The 14,733-nt window shown below is 39.7% G+C and overlaps 2 protein-coding genes and 1 long non-coding RNA gene across 11 annotated transcripts in view; 1 reads left to right on the top strand and 2 right to left on the bottom strand.

Annotated features, from left to right (window-relative positions):
• Positions 1 to 102: 102 nt before the first annotated feature.
• Positions 103 to 4,332, bottom strand: LOC122838765. The gene is made up of 3 exons (XR_006371948.1): positions 4,182 to 4,332; positions 4,005 to 4,074; positions 103 to 2,085 (listed from the first exon to the last, which is right to left on the bottom strand). It is a non-coding gene; the product is annotated as an uncharacterized LOC122838765 (long non-coding RNA).
• A 3,000-nt stretch (positions 4,333 to 7,332) lies between these two features.
• Positions 7,333 to 11,319, bottom strand: LOC122838843. 5 transcript variants are annotated; one of them, XM_044129838.1, is made up of 7 exons: positions 11,189 to 11,319; positions 10,599 to 10,688; positions 9,750 to 9,788; positions 9,554 to 9,652; positions 9,317 to 9,367; positions 7,924 to 8,005; positions 7,333 to 7,838 (listed from the first exon to the last, which is right to left on the bottom strand). In XM_044129838.1, exons 1-7 carry the CDS (start codon positions 11,232 to 11,234, stop codon positions 7,676 to 7,678), a joined length of 570 nt encoding a protein of 189 aa, XP_043985773.1. In that variant the 5' UTR covers positions 11,235 to 11,319; the 3' UTR covers positions 7,333 to 7,675. The 5 variants fall into 5 exon arrangements, with proteins under 5 accessions (XP_043985773.1, XP_043985772.1, XP_043985775.1 ...); XM_044129837.1 differs by lacking the exon at positions 11,189 to 11,319 and adding an exon at positions 11,085 to 11,182; XM_044129840.1 differs by lacking the exon at positions 11,189 to 11,319 and adding an exon at positions 10,794 to 10,869.
• Positions 11,320 to 12,086: 767 nt separating this feature from the next.
• The window catches only part of LOC122838742 (capping protein, Arp2/3 and myosin-I linker protein 3-like), a 41,920-nt gene continuing 39,273 nt past the window's right edge, over positions 12,087 to 14,733 (top strand). For 4 of the 5 annotated variants that reach the window (XR_006371944.1, XR_006371942.1, XR_006371943.1 and 1 more), the window contains exon 1: positions 12,087 to 14,659. Coding sequence is in view for 2 of the 5 variants with exons in the window: in XM_044129660.1 (XP_043985595.1) it covers positions 14,602 to 14,659 (58 nt within the window). In the remaining 3 variants the exon portion in view is untranslated. The remainder of the gene's footprint in view (positions 14,660 to 14,733) is intronic. The other variant, XM_044129659.1, reaches the window with a different exon arrangement.

The raw sequence follows: 14,733 nt of genomic DNA, 5'->3' as shown, positions 1-14,733 counted from the left end.
TTGACACCATAACAAGGTAGCAAAAGAGTTTATCAGTAATATTAGCAACAAACACTGCATTGTTTGTGCAAGTAGGAATATGGATACTGGTGGACAATTTCCAACTTTCCCTTTCAGAATAAATTAACTTGAAGATGGGATTTGAGCGTCTTTACAAATCAATTTCAGAATTTCCGCAACAAGAAATCTGAACTTGTACAGCCAGCTGCTTGAATGAAAAACTCACTAGCATGTAAAATCAAATTAAGTGAAATTGCAAAATAATGCAATTTTTTTTTCTGGATTTGAATTTGACAATAAATAAATTATTTATTTGCATTTTTGTTTAACTTGAGAATGTTCAAAGTAAAACTATAATGTTTTTATTTTTGTTGTTTCTGGACAACAAATATACAAAACCAAAAACTGGGTTTCTTGTCTGCATGTTAGAGGTATGATGTTGTTGTATGACCTTTTTATCCTTTGTGTTTTTATCCACCTGTGCAGTGAAGCATGCTGTGTGTTTAATTCATTAGCTAACATTTAGAAATAACATGGTCCTTTTTCTTCTGCAGCAGTACCTCTGTGTCTACACATACGGTTACATCTGAAACCTCTGCAAAATGAGTAAAAGTGTGTAAACAAAGATTTCAATAGTTGGAGAAAAAAATCCATCAAAAGCTTGTGTGAAGTGTATTAAATAGTGTAAGAAGTTAGAGAACAAGGGTTTAAAAGCCTTGAAGTCCCAGGTTTTACAACCACTAGGTAAGCTGCTATGTTTAATTTTCTCAGTCTAATAATTAATTAAATGGAAGTTATCTGTTAGCTTGTTAGGTTTAATGATTTTTTTTGTAATTTCTGTAGATGTTGGAATTCAATCAGGATCTTCAACTCAGTTTTGCAGAAATACAAAACCAAAAACTGGGTTTCTTGTCTGCATGTTAGAGGTACGATGTTGTTGTATGACCTTTTTATCCTTTGTGTTTGAGGATCATATTGTATTAGAGAATAAATTGGATCTTGCATTTCTTCTTGAAATACATGTTTGAAGACAGTGAGCTATTCGTTTATCACATTGCAGCGTTTTCCTGTTAGTTACCAGACAAAACACAGTTCCACTAAGTGTTCACATTTGTCCCAGACACTTTAACATAGTTGCTAATATTAGCCAAACTCCTCTGTTCCTCAGCTCCTTCACAATCCCTCATTCTCATGTGCAACAGCAGCACCACCTAGTGGTCAGCGGCACATCTTCTCTTGACTCACTAGAGAAATGTATCAATACTCAAAATTCACACTAGAGGAGACAGTAAGATGCATTGGGAAGTGAAATGCTCTCTCGGGAACATCGTCCTACTCCTGGGAGCCAGCAGGGTCATGATAGAAGATAAAATAACCTTTGCTGATGGAAACTTAGTACCAAGACAAAACATGGTGTCCTCCAGCTCTTTTGAGAAAAAAATATTTAAAGAATCACAATTATAACCATGAATATTGACAGAAAAAGATGTAGGAATGAAACACAACCACTATTTGTGTTTTCGTTTTCAAATTGTGAAACCAGGAAAAATTGAAATAAACAGAAAACATTTCTACTAGTTATCATTGAAAATAAGAATTGCTTTTGAGCCGGTGATATTTTCTGAATATTATATAAGTGACAGGTTCGTCAATTTATCCTGTCATAAACACTCATGCTGCGTTTATCACAGCCTCCAACAAGTTAGATGGTGTTTACTGGAAATTGGTGGTCAACGTAGAAACAGTGCAATTAGCTCCTCTGTTGGTCTATAAATCACAGCAGAGCGCCGGACAGACTGCAGCAGCAGCAACAGACTGCAGCAACAGACTGCAGCAGCAGCAACAGACTGCAGCAGCAGGAACAGACTGCAGCAGCAGCAACAGACTGCAGCAGCAGCAACTGCAGGAGGAACAGACTGCAGCAGCGATGTGCTGCTCCATCGTCTTTTCCCAGAGGTAATCCCCACAGGTGAACAGCACCATGGTGAACCGCCAGACCCGCTCTCCCAACAGCTTTATGTGCTCCCCATCGGCTGCCGATCAGGACGATTCTTTTCTCCGGAAGGGTTGCGCTCCCTGTCTCCTCTAGGGAAAATGGAAGAAAATCTAACTTTATTGCTCAATTAACTCTGATGTGGAAAGTTTCTGAACACCTCTAATTTCTACTTTGCCTCCAGTTTTATTCTATCCTCTCAAGGTGTCCTTGATCCATAGTCCTTCAGGTTTTCTGAAGGTTTTTGAAGTCTATCTTTTGATTCTTAATTTTATATCTGATTATATAGCCTACCTCAAATATAAGACCACAAAGTAAAACGAAGACCTAATAAAACACTAGATACTGTATTGGTGAGTACCTGACAGTCTAATCTTTAAGAAAAAAGGAATCTTAACCTGATAGATACACCAACCTACCGACAATTTTTTTGCCGAATGCCAAGTTTGCAGATAAAACCTGTGCACTCATGACGTCTTTCCTGCTAAAATACTGTTTCGCTTCTGTTGAAATGTATTATCTTTGCTACTTTTCACAGAGTCAACTGAATAAATGGGAGAAAATTAGTGCCACTGCCGGTTATGATGCTAAAAGATCTGCCTTAAGACTGTCTCTGTGTGTCAACACATCACTGATTCATCCCTTGGGTTTAGCAGCCTATTTTATGCCTGAATGATTTACAGGTCACAGCTGAGCAGCTTATCAAATCAGAAAACATCCCTCTGAGGATGGTTTGAACTGAAGATTTTTTTTAAAATGAATAAATAAAACACAAAGACAAATAGCAAGAGATCTTCAGAAGCTTCTGATTAAGATCACATGAATAGATTTTAAAAAATGTCTTCTGAACAGGAAGTCTTAAAACAAAATAAAGAATAACCTTAGACTTAGCATTATAGTGCTCATTATTAGATGTGTCCTATTTTAATTCCCTGTTTGACACCTACAAGGTAATGTGTTTCCTTGTGACTAAATTTACAAAGGACCCTCCTAGAAAAGGCTGAATATTCCTCGAGCTGAGAGGCTTTTTGGTTTGAAAACGCAGTCGTCGCTAAACCTGACTTTGATGTTTTTAAAAGACTGACACTAAGGTAATGCTCTGGGGAAAGCTATTTTTCACTCATCAGATGCACGCTCTAATGACAATCAGTAAGATGTGATGAAACTGAAGCAGTAGTTTCATTTTTAGACTGAACCCTGAACTACAACAAGAAATCAAGCAACAGAGAAAATATAAATCTTAACCAAATCTGCCCAGAACTACTCAGCCAAAGAAAGCAGCAGCTGCTCATCTTGTCTTATTTTGTAGAAGGTATCAAATTATAGATACACGAGTTACATAAGTCCATACTCTTTGTAACACCAACAAGCTAGCAGTAAAAAAAAAAAAATCTTTCAAGCAGCTGTGAATAACGTAAATAAAAATGAACACGGTGTTTATGTCGCAAACTCATTAAGCCAAAATATACCTCCATAGTGAAGTATGGTAATGGCAGTGTCATGCTGTGAGAATTTCTGCTTTTGACAGGAAACAGACTGGCTGAACTTGATTCAAACAGAAATTAGACAATTGTGCACTTAAAAAAAATTGCTCCAATGTACAAAATCTTTAAATCAATTTTTAAAAATTGTCTATAGTGCATGAATTATGAAAAACATTGTGCAGTGATGGCGATAAGTTTGAGGTCAATTTTGGTACAATGTCCAACTGCATCTACATGTGACTAACTTTTGTTTCCTTCTGCAGGGATTAGCTGATGTTGTCCAAAGACCAACAAAGGCCAAATGTTAATATTCAGCTTAAATTCATTGATCAAATGAAAAATCTTAGCTTTTGAACCTGAGAACATTTCATAATCTCTTTTTTTTTCATTGAAACCATTACCATTACCATTACTGACACATTTTTATTAAATACTGAATTCTGTATTTCATTCTGCAGGCAGCAGCTGGAGGACTGAGGACTGAGGAAGATATTAAACAAGGAATGTGAGAAAGACAGATTGTTTACCTTCAAACTTTGTTTTCCCTGCTCATGTCTGCTCTTTGGTTTTGTGTACATTTCTTAAAATTTTCAAAATCTATAAAGCAAATTTATAAAGCATAAAACATCTCTGATTGCATGCTCAAACAAGTAAAAAGCCTTTTTTTTTTTTTTTTTTTTTACAGCAGGTCCTCATTAACTTACCGGGATGGCTTCCCATCTTTTCTTCCATCTGGCCTTCTCTTTTTGAATCGTGTCTTTTGGTCTACTATGCACTAAATACTTAAAAGCTAGAAATAGAAAAATGTTTGTGGACATATTTTTCTGTCAGACCTGTGCAGTCTCTGCATGCAATGAGGAAACAAAAAGAAAAGTATCTCTAAGGTGGAGAGCAATAAGAATGCAGTCGGACAGGTTTGTTCTCTTTATCATCTGTTCAAACTTTTAAAGAAAACAACACCATCTAGTGGTGAAACGACAAATGTCCCTGGTAGAGAAAGACTCAGTGAGGTTCATTTACTCATGAAGAGGAGATGAAACATTCACAGTATCGGTGAAGTGACATCAGACACGAGTTCAGGCCACCAGATCAAATCTGTATGACAAAAGAGCCACTTTCTATATCGTTTTGGATATTTTCTTGCTTTTTCTTTCAAAGATTAGCATTCATTTATTCACCTTGAATTATTAAATGGTGTATTTTTGAAGAATAGTACAAATAACATAAACGGGTTCAAACCTAAGAATCGACTCAATCACAATTCAAATGGAAGATGAAATTTTAATATTTATTAGTTAAATTCTAATCCGTTTGTGTTTATTCTTCATTTTTGTTTTCATGGTTCTGAGCTGAATGACTCTTCGTCTAGAGTCATGTCCAATAAATGAAGATATCTGTCCCGATGAGTCTCGTTTGTCGGATTAAAAGCACATTTTGAAAATAAGGACCTTTGAGCAGATCATAAACATACCCGTCATTAAGCCCACATCTCTGGTTTCAAAGTAGTTTTTATTGATCTGATGTAATATTCCAGCTTCCAATGTCATGTTTTCATCAGCTGTAAATGGAGAATCATCATAATCAAATCAATACTGGCTTTCAAACATTTGTCTGTGTGTAGTTTATCTGTAGTGATAAAGTTCCTGAAATAAAAGGACAATTCAATGATATTTTTATGAATCTGGTGCTAGAGGAGGTTTGGGAGCTGACACTGATCATGTGACAACCTTCTGTCTAAAACAACTTAGTTTTAGTTTTAGTCCATTTCAAACACAAAAAGAAAGAAAAAAGGTTTCAACAAGACAAAACCATTGTTTGTGTGCTCATTTTACTTAAAACCTCTATGTATGTATGTATGTTTGCTTTTAGTTAAACATTTTTTCTGTCCATCATTTAATTAACTGGATTAAATAATAAAAAAAATATATATTTAAAAATAAATACAAGAATATAATGCCCTTGATGTTCTGCAGCACTTTGCTTTTAAGTCTGTAAATATGCCGAATTTACTCACTGACAGAAAGAAAGTTAATCACCCGGACAGCGTGGTGTAAATGAAATAAAACCACATGTTCAAGATCTGGTCACGTTTAGGCAATGGCTACAAAATCAAGTCAGCTTAGACGTAGAATTGGTAAAACAAGCACAGTAACGGTGGTCCGGCAGAACGCCACGGTGTCAGAGTTCATATCCACGGTAACGCCTCACTTTATGCTCCCCATGGCTGTGCATTGCATTTGGAAATGAGGCAGTGGATACACGAGGCAGCAGTCCGGACACGGCGCTATCAGGATCCCTCAAATCCAAATCCCTACCCCGGCATTTGTGAAAACTATCCATCCATCCATTCTCTGTTCAACCTTCTTCCCTAATGGGGTCGGGAGGGTTGCTGGTGTCTATCTCCAGCTGCGTCCCGGGCGAGAGGCGGGGTTCACCCTGGACAGGTCGCCAGTCTGTCACAGGGCAACACAAAGACTTACAAGACAAACAACACACTCACACACACACTCACACCTAGGGAGAATTTAGAGAAACCAATTAACCTGACAGTCATGTTTTTTGGACTGTGGGAGGAAGCCGGAGAACCCGGAGAGAACCCACGCATGCACAGGGAGAACATGCAAACTCCATGCAGAAAGATCCCCGGCCGGGAATCGAACCCAGGACCTTCTTGCTGCAAGGCAACAGCTCTACCAACTGCGCCACTGTGCAGCCCTTGTGAAAACTATTCAGGCATATTTCCCTTCTCGTCTAACGTTGACGCGGCGGCGTGAAAGTGCTGCAATAACAACGATTCCTCACTTGTGTATTCCCATCGGCTTATCGATGCAACCTCACAGCTTGTCTTGAACATCAGATATTCAGAAAGCGGCTCACAACGCTTTCAGTTACCTAAAACCCGAGGGCTTTTTTCTTTTTTTTTCTAGGAAAGTTACTGAGTATGCAAAGTAGTCGGACTGAATATTTCTAAAATTGCCTGAAGACTTTTTACTTTTCCTTCTGTTAACTTGAAGACATGATTATTCTGATTACACCTCTGCAAAGCTGTAAGAGGGGTCAGAGGTGACTTCAGGCCATACCCTTTGGCTCTCTACTCGTAATGCTGAGTGTAAGGTCAGCATATCGTGGTCTAACACTATCAGGACTGATCCCTTTGGAAATACCCAGCGATCGGAAGCCAATCTTCATCAATCCAGTGTTGATGGTTTATATCAGTCTCCAGAAAGTTTCATCCATTATGCAAATCAAGATGGCAGGTGCAGATGGGGTGGCGTTCTCTCTTTGGCGAGGTCCGTTTGACGTTGCTTGAATCTTCACGATGTATGTGGATACCCGCAGGAGGTCGTCGGGTCCAACATCTGACCACTTTTATCTAAAGTATCTACAGTTATCCTCAAAATTGCAAGTAGATTTCAATATAAATTTGTTTTCATATAAACAAGAAAGTTTTATTTTCTAATAGGAAATAAGACAGGCGCCACTCAAGAGACGCTTGTCAACGTAAAAGGAAAACCAATTCAAAATTTCAGTGCATTTGTTTACATTTTTAAAAACAGTAGGTCTCAAAAACTATTAATACCCCTCTCATAATATTTAATGGTATTACTAAAACTAAGCTCCTGTCATGACTGTTTGCCAGCTTTTTTTTTTTACTGTTTTTCCACTGGTATTTTGAGGATTTATCTTTGACAAAGTGCTTCAACACTTTATAGTTGGAAGGTCTCTTCGCTATCACCTTAATTTTTAACTCCCTCCAAAGACCCTCAACAAAATTCAAACGTGACTTTATGTGAGCCAAGCCAAAACAGTGCTTCAGCTCTAAAGACACAAGCTGGTTAAATTAAAAGAATCTTCTAAATTTGACACTGAATTTACTTTAAACCAATATATCTAGGGGTTATGAATAATGTAAGGGTATTGTACAATGTGACCGCTCAGCCTCATTCAAAGCCCACAGTTTGAACCCCATCAGTCAAGGTCAAGTCCTTATAACTCTGACTGATTCATCTAAAAATGAACAGACCTTCCCCCACTGTTTTGACTTACTGTCAGGTGCTCCAGTAACTGCTGAAAAACTTACAAGTACTAATCTGCCACTAACTAAACCGTTTCTTCTGTATGATTAACTTTTTTTTAAGTCAATGAGTGGATACCCACAAAATGAACCAGCTGATGTTCATGACCTCTAGGGGACCTTCTATGTGCCAGGATATTGCTGCTTATCTAACAGATTGGACATCTCCATCCACGACAGGTCCCACTGCACCTCCGTCGCATCCTGTTTGGTCACAGGCGGCGGCACTGCTGGGATGTTCTCTTTAAAAAGTGGCCAGCAGCTCCGAGTGGAAAACATCCGGTGTCTTTGAGAAAAAGAAAAAAGAAAAAAAAAAAAGTCAACCCACTGGCTGCAGGAGGCAGAGTTGGTGGAGGAGTACGTTACTGTACCTGTTGCGTTGAGCGAACCAAATTAGAGGAATCAGGAGCAGAAGAACAACACAGCATGACACAACAATCCATATCCACGCACCTGATGCAGAGAAGGAATTTTACTTTTGTTAGAAAGCACTGTATAAAGTAAATTGTACTTTACTTGCAAAATATTATACAATAATAACAAAAAAAAGATCAATCTGATGTAACCTTTTGGGACTGTAACCAGACAACAGGATGGTTGCATTAGAAAAACAACACTATTAGACTTTGAATAGACTAGACTGAAAACCGAGGTCAGTCAGTTCTATACTGTAATAATACAACTGTCACCATGTGATCGGCCCTGTTTCAGGGCTTAAGGTAAGTAATGCTCCAATATTGGCTGTTTACAAATGTAATGTAACTTGATCACCAGTTAACTCAGGATCTCATGGATCAATGCCTTTGTGACTAAATTTATACAAGTGCTGCTTAGGTCACTCAATAATAGCATTACTTAATTTTATGCTGCGCAGTGCAGAAGCTCTGTCTGAGCTGGTGTAAAGTTACTCACTCCGGCATGATGATTGCTTGAAGAAGCTCCGACATCAGCGCAGCTGGGTTTATTTTTCTCATTAATTCAGGTAACATTCATATATATTTCTATTTACAAGACGTTTTCATATAAGATCATTATTCATACATCCTTTTGAGTGCACTATGTAATCCTTAGTACATTAAACTTCAAGAAGACACATCCATTCATCCATCTTCTAACACCCTTGTCCCTAATGGGGTCGGGAGGGTTGCTGGTGCCAATTTCCAGCTGCGTTCTGGGCAAGAGGCGGGGTTCACCCTGGACAGGTCGCCAGTCTGTCGCAGGGCAACACAGAGACACACAGGACAAACAACCATACACACACACACACACACCTAGGGAGACTTTAGAGAGACCAATTAACCTGACAGTCATGTTTTTGGACTGTGGGAGGAAGCCGGAGAACCCAGAGAGAACCCACCATGCACAGGGAGAACATGCAAACTCCATGCAGAAAGACCCCGGGCCGGGAATGGAACCCAGGACCTTCTTGCTGCAAGGGAACAGCTCTACCAACTCCGCCACTGTGCAGCCCTCACGTAGACACATCTAGCAGCTAAAGTTATATAAATGCAGCTAAAGTTATATAAACGCATGTGTATGTTTTTTAAAAATGTTGCACTTGTAACATTTAAACAGTTTTCACTTCAGTAACTACAACATTTTCTAAAGACTTCCAATGAATCTGACCTACCAAATGCTGTCAACACTTTTTAATACAGAATATCTGAGATACTTAGTGTTCTATATACATCAAACTCCTGTGTTTTATTTTGCTTGCTTAATATCAGTAGACAGGTATAACCCCAATATTTCATAAGATGTTACCATTTGTGGAGGATTCTGTCCCGTCTTTTGATGTAAAGTTGCCTGGAAGATCTAAAAAAAAACAAGTGGTTATTTATCAGTAGTGACTAAATACATTAATAAAAAACTGAACAAAAAAGCCAAACCTGACTGAACCTCAAACAACTCATCTTTCTGCAGGTTTGTCTCTAGTTTTCCGCATCCTTTCAGTGTCGTGCAGTAAGAAGAAACGTGATGACTAGCCTGCTAGCTGCTCACCTGACACATTGAGCGTGACACACCCCTCCACAGTGATGTTGCTCCCTCTCTGCTCCACTTTGATTTCTGAGCCGTTCGGCCACAGGCACACGCTGGGCTCTTAAGGGGCAGAAAAAACATGGTCAGAAAAACAAACATCTCTTTTTGTGCTTGTGCGTGACAGGTCGGTGCAGCCTACTTCGCCTGAATTTCTTACCTTCAAGTGCAGAAACGCGGAGGATGAACGCAGACAGACCTGAAACACACACAGAAACTGTTTCACACAAACGCGTCTCTTGATAATCTACAACAGGTTTATGTCCCACAAGATCACAGTCGGAAGTTCAGATCCTTCACACATCCAAAGCCAGGGTGATTTTGAGCTGCGTAATAAAAAGCAGCATTTAAAAGTTCTTAATTAAAGGCGAGACGAATAGATCTAAGAGGAAGATGCCTTTGTTTGTGAAGCATAACAATCCCTCGCTCTGCCAAGACAGCACTTTGAAGACCACGGAGGCTGCATTTTTACCTTCCTCTCAGAGTCACAGCACTACTACACAAGCATGTCGGCGAGCCCAGCTTCCCATTCCTTAATGAGGCTGTTTAGACTGCTGTCCTCCCCGTGGGAGAACAAGGAATGCACACATATTTGCTGTATTTTCCTGCTAAAGACGCCCACGTCGTACAGCAGTGTAGCACAGTGCTAGGGCGATCACAAAGTTTTGACATGCGGTAGCCAAGGTTCAGACGCAACGATTTGGCAGCCGTGTCCACGTCCTTTCCATTTGCCCCGTCCGGATTCTGGCCGGGGTACATCATTTTAATTTAGCACTGCCCGAAAGTCCGTGCAGCAGGGTAATAGACTGGTTAAATTTATAACCCTAAATACCATACTACTGCTATTTGTATGCCGTACAGAAAGAGAGCCTGTCTTCGGGCTGAATTCATTAGAAGTTTTTTTTTGTTTTTTTTTTTTTAATGACAAGCATAAAGAGATTTCTGCACCGCAGAGGCTTTTTTAAAAAAAAGCTGTGCATTGATTAGAAAGGTCATTTTTGTTACTCACCCATCAACAGGACTCCCACCATGGTGTTTCTGCCACCAAGCCTAAAATCCCCAACGTTTGATTTGCGCCTCATTTCTTTGTTGAACAAACCTAAACATAACAAATAAGAAATAAGTAGTATTTTTCCAGCAGCCGTTATGTTTGTTTGTTTGTTTTTCTCTAAACCTGCCCGATTCATGAAGCTGTGAGACAGACCCTAACTGTATCTGTGTGGAGGAGGGACTGTCACAGCAAACCGCAGATTGAGATGGTCATCTTGGTGGAGACGTTTCCTTCCTCTGTGAACTCGTTATGCATCCGTGTGACAGGAGAAGCGTACACAGGCACGGGGCAGGGAGCTCAAATTTCAAGCCATAACACAAGCAGTCACCGACTATCCAGCAATTTGACATTTTCACTGTTTTCATTGACTTAACTATAGCCTGGAAATGCTGCAAATGAAGGAATGAGGTAAGTCATCTGCGCGAAAAGAACTTAACAGCTCACATTGTACACTGGGTGTGTCTTCTCCCAGCACTGGCGCTCCCCAGGGGTGTGTTTTCGTCCTACTCTTTTTCCTTCTGGACACAAATAACTGCATCTCGACTGACCTGTCTGTGAAACTCTTGAACTTTGCAGATAACACGACGCTGTCATTGGCCTGATCCAGTAAGGTGATGAGTCAACAGACAGGAGGTGGATCGACAATCATCAGTTCCAGTCCATTGTCGCACCTTGACAGACTCTGGAAGACGGCCTTGCTGCTGCAACCCAAGGAAGTACAACCAGTACAATGTTAGAAACAAAAACTATGCTAAACGTGTTTAAGCTTTGATGACTAATATATTAAGAACTAGTGGACTATTTAGTTACATTAGGGATGTGTTTCTTCAGTAAGGACAATTAAAATTGGCCAGTTGATAGGGAAGACAGGTGGAGTTAATTAGAGAGCGATTCTGGAGGAAACGCTGTTAGAGGCTGCAAAAGGAGTAAGCAGAAGTGCACCATGTAACTGGATAATGAACCAAAACATACAGCTGGAGCTACAATTTTAATGGTTTAGATCAGAGCTTACTCGTGTTTCAGAAAGAGCCTACAGGAGAATCCAAATGAGAATCTATAGCATGACTTGAGAATTAAACTTCACAGAAGCTCCTGATTCGGACAGTGACTGAGCTGTTTGATTTTGAATAAGTAAAAGATGGTTATTATACAGAGAACTAATTGAGATGAGTTAAAAACACACGCGGACCACACTTTTTCTGATTTTGTCCTTGAAGTAACTTGAAAGCGTATCATTTTTAAAAATTGATTAACCAAATAAAATCCTACTATGATTCAATGATGTGACAAAATGTTTAAAAATAACTATTGTGGAGGCGTGCCGTGGTGGCGCAGTGGGTTAGCACGCCCCACGTTTGGAGGCCTTAGTCCTCGACAGACGTTGCGGGTTCGACTCCCGGTCCTGGTGACCTTTGCTGCATGTCTTCCTCCCTCTCCTCACTCTCCTTCCTGTCTGCCTACTGTCGCAAAAACTCTTCGGAGAAAAAAGTGAAAAAAACGATTGATAGGTATTGTATTCAGATAAAGATAAGCCTCCATTCCTGTGATGTCAACAGTGATGGCATGGTTACTTTGAAAATTTAACTTTAATCGGATTACTGATTACTCCTTGAAAAAGTAACTTAGATTACTGACTACTTGATTTGGAAAGTAACTAAGTTACTTAAAAGTAACTTTTTTTAGTTACTTTCAGCAGCTGCTAACAACAACGCTCCGCCACCTGCGAAAATTACATCGATCTTTGCCAAAACTTAATTGCAAGTTATTTTATAATGGTGACATCAACAATGTGTCTCCATTTATAAGGTTGAACTGGAGGAAGAGGAGGAAAAACAACGGGACTATTGTAACAGCATAGAGACGTCGGTCACTCGACAAAACACGTAGAGGAAATACAATTAAATTCCAAAAGAAGATAGTAACACACAGTGACGCAAAGTGATTTTGATAAATAACTGTAGTCTAGTGCATATCATGCTAGTATCAGTTAGCATGCATGCAAGAGCATTTCTGTTTATTGTGTATAAAATTCTTGATAAGATTGGGCTTTTTTTGCATTATTTTAGTGCGTTATTTAATTGTAGGTCCTTTCCAACAAGTTCTGTGATTTACAGTATTTTAAAACATTTGTTAAAATGCCTCTGGTGGGCCCTTTTAAGCTGTACTCTGAAAAACCGACAAGTTTTAGTGTCTTAAGTTAAAATCAACCTTGGTTACACGCATTAGTTTGATAACTTTGTGTCTAAAATCTACAGGGAGCTCGCTGGTTTTCGTTTTGCACTTTTTTTTAGGAACCGAAACGTTTAGCTGGCAAAGTGAGATCCATTTGCATGACAGGATTACGATTTCCCATCACACCATTACATTACAGCAACCAGTGAACAATTAATCATGGCTCCCGCCAGCAGCAAATAACGTCATTGCTTTATATTTTCTACCATTCCACCGCAGGTTTATTTAACATAATTTAGTCTGTATCTCAACCTTAATACAGGTACTTATGGCAATGTGCCATGTTGAAGCATTTGGATTATAAATCTCTTGATGTATCACTCTGTCTCAAGCAAATGACAAATGTTTACTGCGAACACACCGGGCCTCTCTCCATCAACGTTACGGGTACGTCCGAATGAAGCATAAAATTGACCTGTCTGAGACACCATAAGTCATGCATTTAAGAACCTCTACGTCAACAGATGAAGCCATCAATGTGATGAGTCCCATATCAGAAACACATGAAACTACATGCAAGAGGTACACATTTTGTAGCAGCGTTATCGGGTTAGCATGCAGTCGAAAACAAGAGGAGCACCTAAACTATGATCATCCCAGTCTGATTAATGTCTTCTGTCAACATTAGCATATTAGCAGCTAACAGTAGGTTCCAGATGTTTTGGTCTTAGCTACTGGGTGTGTTTTATTTCTCTTTTACCTCAAATAACACAGCCACCATGATCAGAGACAAAAATAAAAAGAGAAGGCAAGTTATTAATAGTCTAGCTGATGGTCCACCGTTAGCTGCTTCCCGAATATTTCAGATATGACGGATTTTCTTTAGATTAGTAGATTTTGCTCTGCTAGATGATAATTAACACGTTTAGCAGAAGTGTGTGTGGAATCTGACCAGGAAACAAGAGGTGTGAATGAAATACATTTGGCTAAATCAGGACAAAATTTTAAATTGTTCATCTTACTGATGCAGTCTCCTACTATTTTCCACTATTTGCATCCTAATTTTGCTCTAAATGGATGGTACCCCTATAGCAGTGATTCTATATTTAGTCTGTATTTTTTTCCCTTTGTGGATAGAGTTAATGGTGGTGCTTTCGCAGTTGGTATAGATTTCATTGGATGAAAATAGACTCTCTTTAATTACATATCACTAGAACCTATTTGTCTTGTCTGTCCTGAGAGGTTTTTAATTGTAACATTTTTGCAAAGAAGTTGGCAGGTGGATTTTATTTACAAAATTCTGTCCACCTCTTCCCAAAACGTCCCGTAGGCGCCCCACCGAAATGTGAATGGATGCATTATGTAGATAATTTTTGTTTTAAATTGCCTCTTCCTGTTCTCATTCTTTCTCCTTTCCAATTAAATTGCAAACTTCAGTCCAGTGTCTGTTCTCACAGGTATTCACAGCAGCCTCCTTCCTCATGGCTCAGTGATCCCCTCCTCCTCCTCCTCCTCCTCCTCCTCCTCCTCACCACCACCATCATCATCACCGTTATTCATCCCTCCACCACATCCCCTTTCTCTTACATCCCAGTCTCCCCAGGTTCTCTTCCAGGAAGCGGCCAGTCGGATGCTCTGCTGGAATGCCTGGGAGAGAGAGCATCCTCACTGTCTGTTACTGAAAGAGAGAGAGAAAACGGGAGGGAGAGAAAGAGAGAGAGAGAGAGAGGTCCAGCGGGAAAGAGGTGGAGGAGAGGAAGCGTGGTGGCGGTAGGAGAGAGGAGCAGACATGGCTTCTAAAGAGATCTCAGCCTTTGGTTTCGTCAGTGTGACCAAGGATATGACAGGTGGGTCCTCTCCGTTGATTAGCTCTTCAAATGATGCCGGCGTGCGGCCGGGGCGAGCGTGCGGTCAGTTCTCG

This window comes from Gambusia affinis, linkage group LG10 (genome assembly GCF_019740435.1).
Source record: "Gambusia affinis linkage group LG10, SWU_Gaff_1.0, whole genome shotgun sequence".
NCBI lineage: Eukaryota > Metazoa > Chordata > Actinopteri > Cyprinodontiformes > Poeciliidae > Gambusia > Gambusia affinis.
This window is presented reverse-complemented; position numbering and strand designations above follow the sequence as displayed.

What these genes read in the sequence shown, in the direction of transcription:
- LOC122838843 (XM_044129837.1), bottom strand. Translation starts at nt 11,178, where the DNA reads ATGCAGTTATTTGTGTCCAGAAGGAAAAAGAGTAGGACGAAAACACAC. An exon ending in CCGCGTTTCTGCACTTGAAG is followed by an intron (nt 9,653 to 9,749) that starts GTAAGAAATTCA and finishes CTGCCCCTTAAG; the next exon opens with AGCCCAGCGTGTGCCTGTGG. An exon ending in TGTCACGCTCAATGTGTCAG is followed by an intron (nt 9,368 to 9,553) that starts GTGAGCAGCTAG and finishes GTTTTTTTTTAG; the next exon opens with ATCTTCCAGGCAACTTTACA.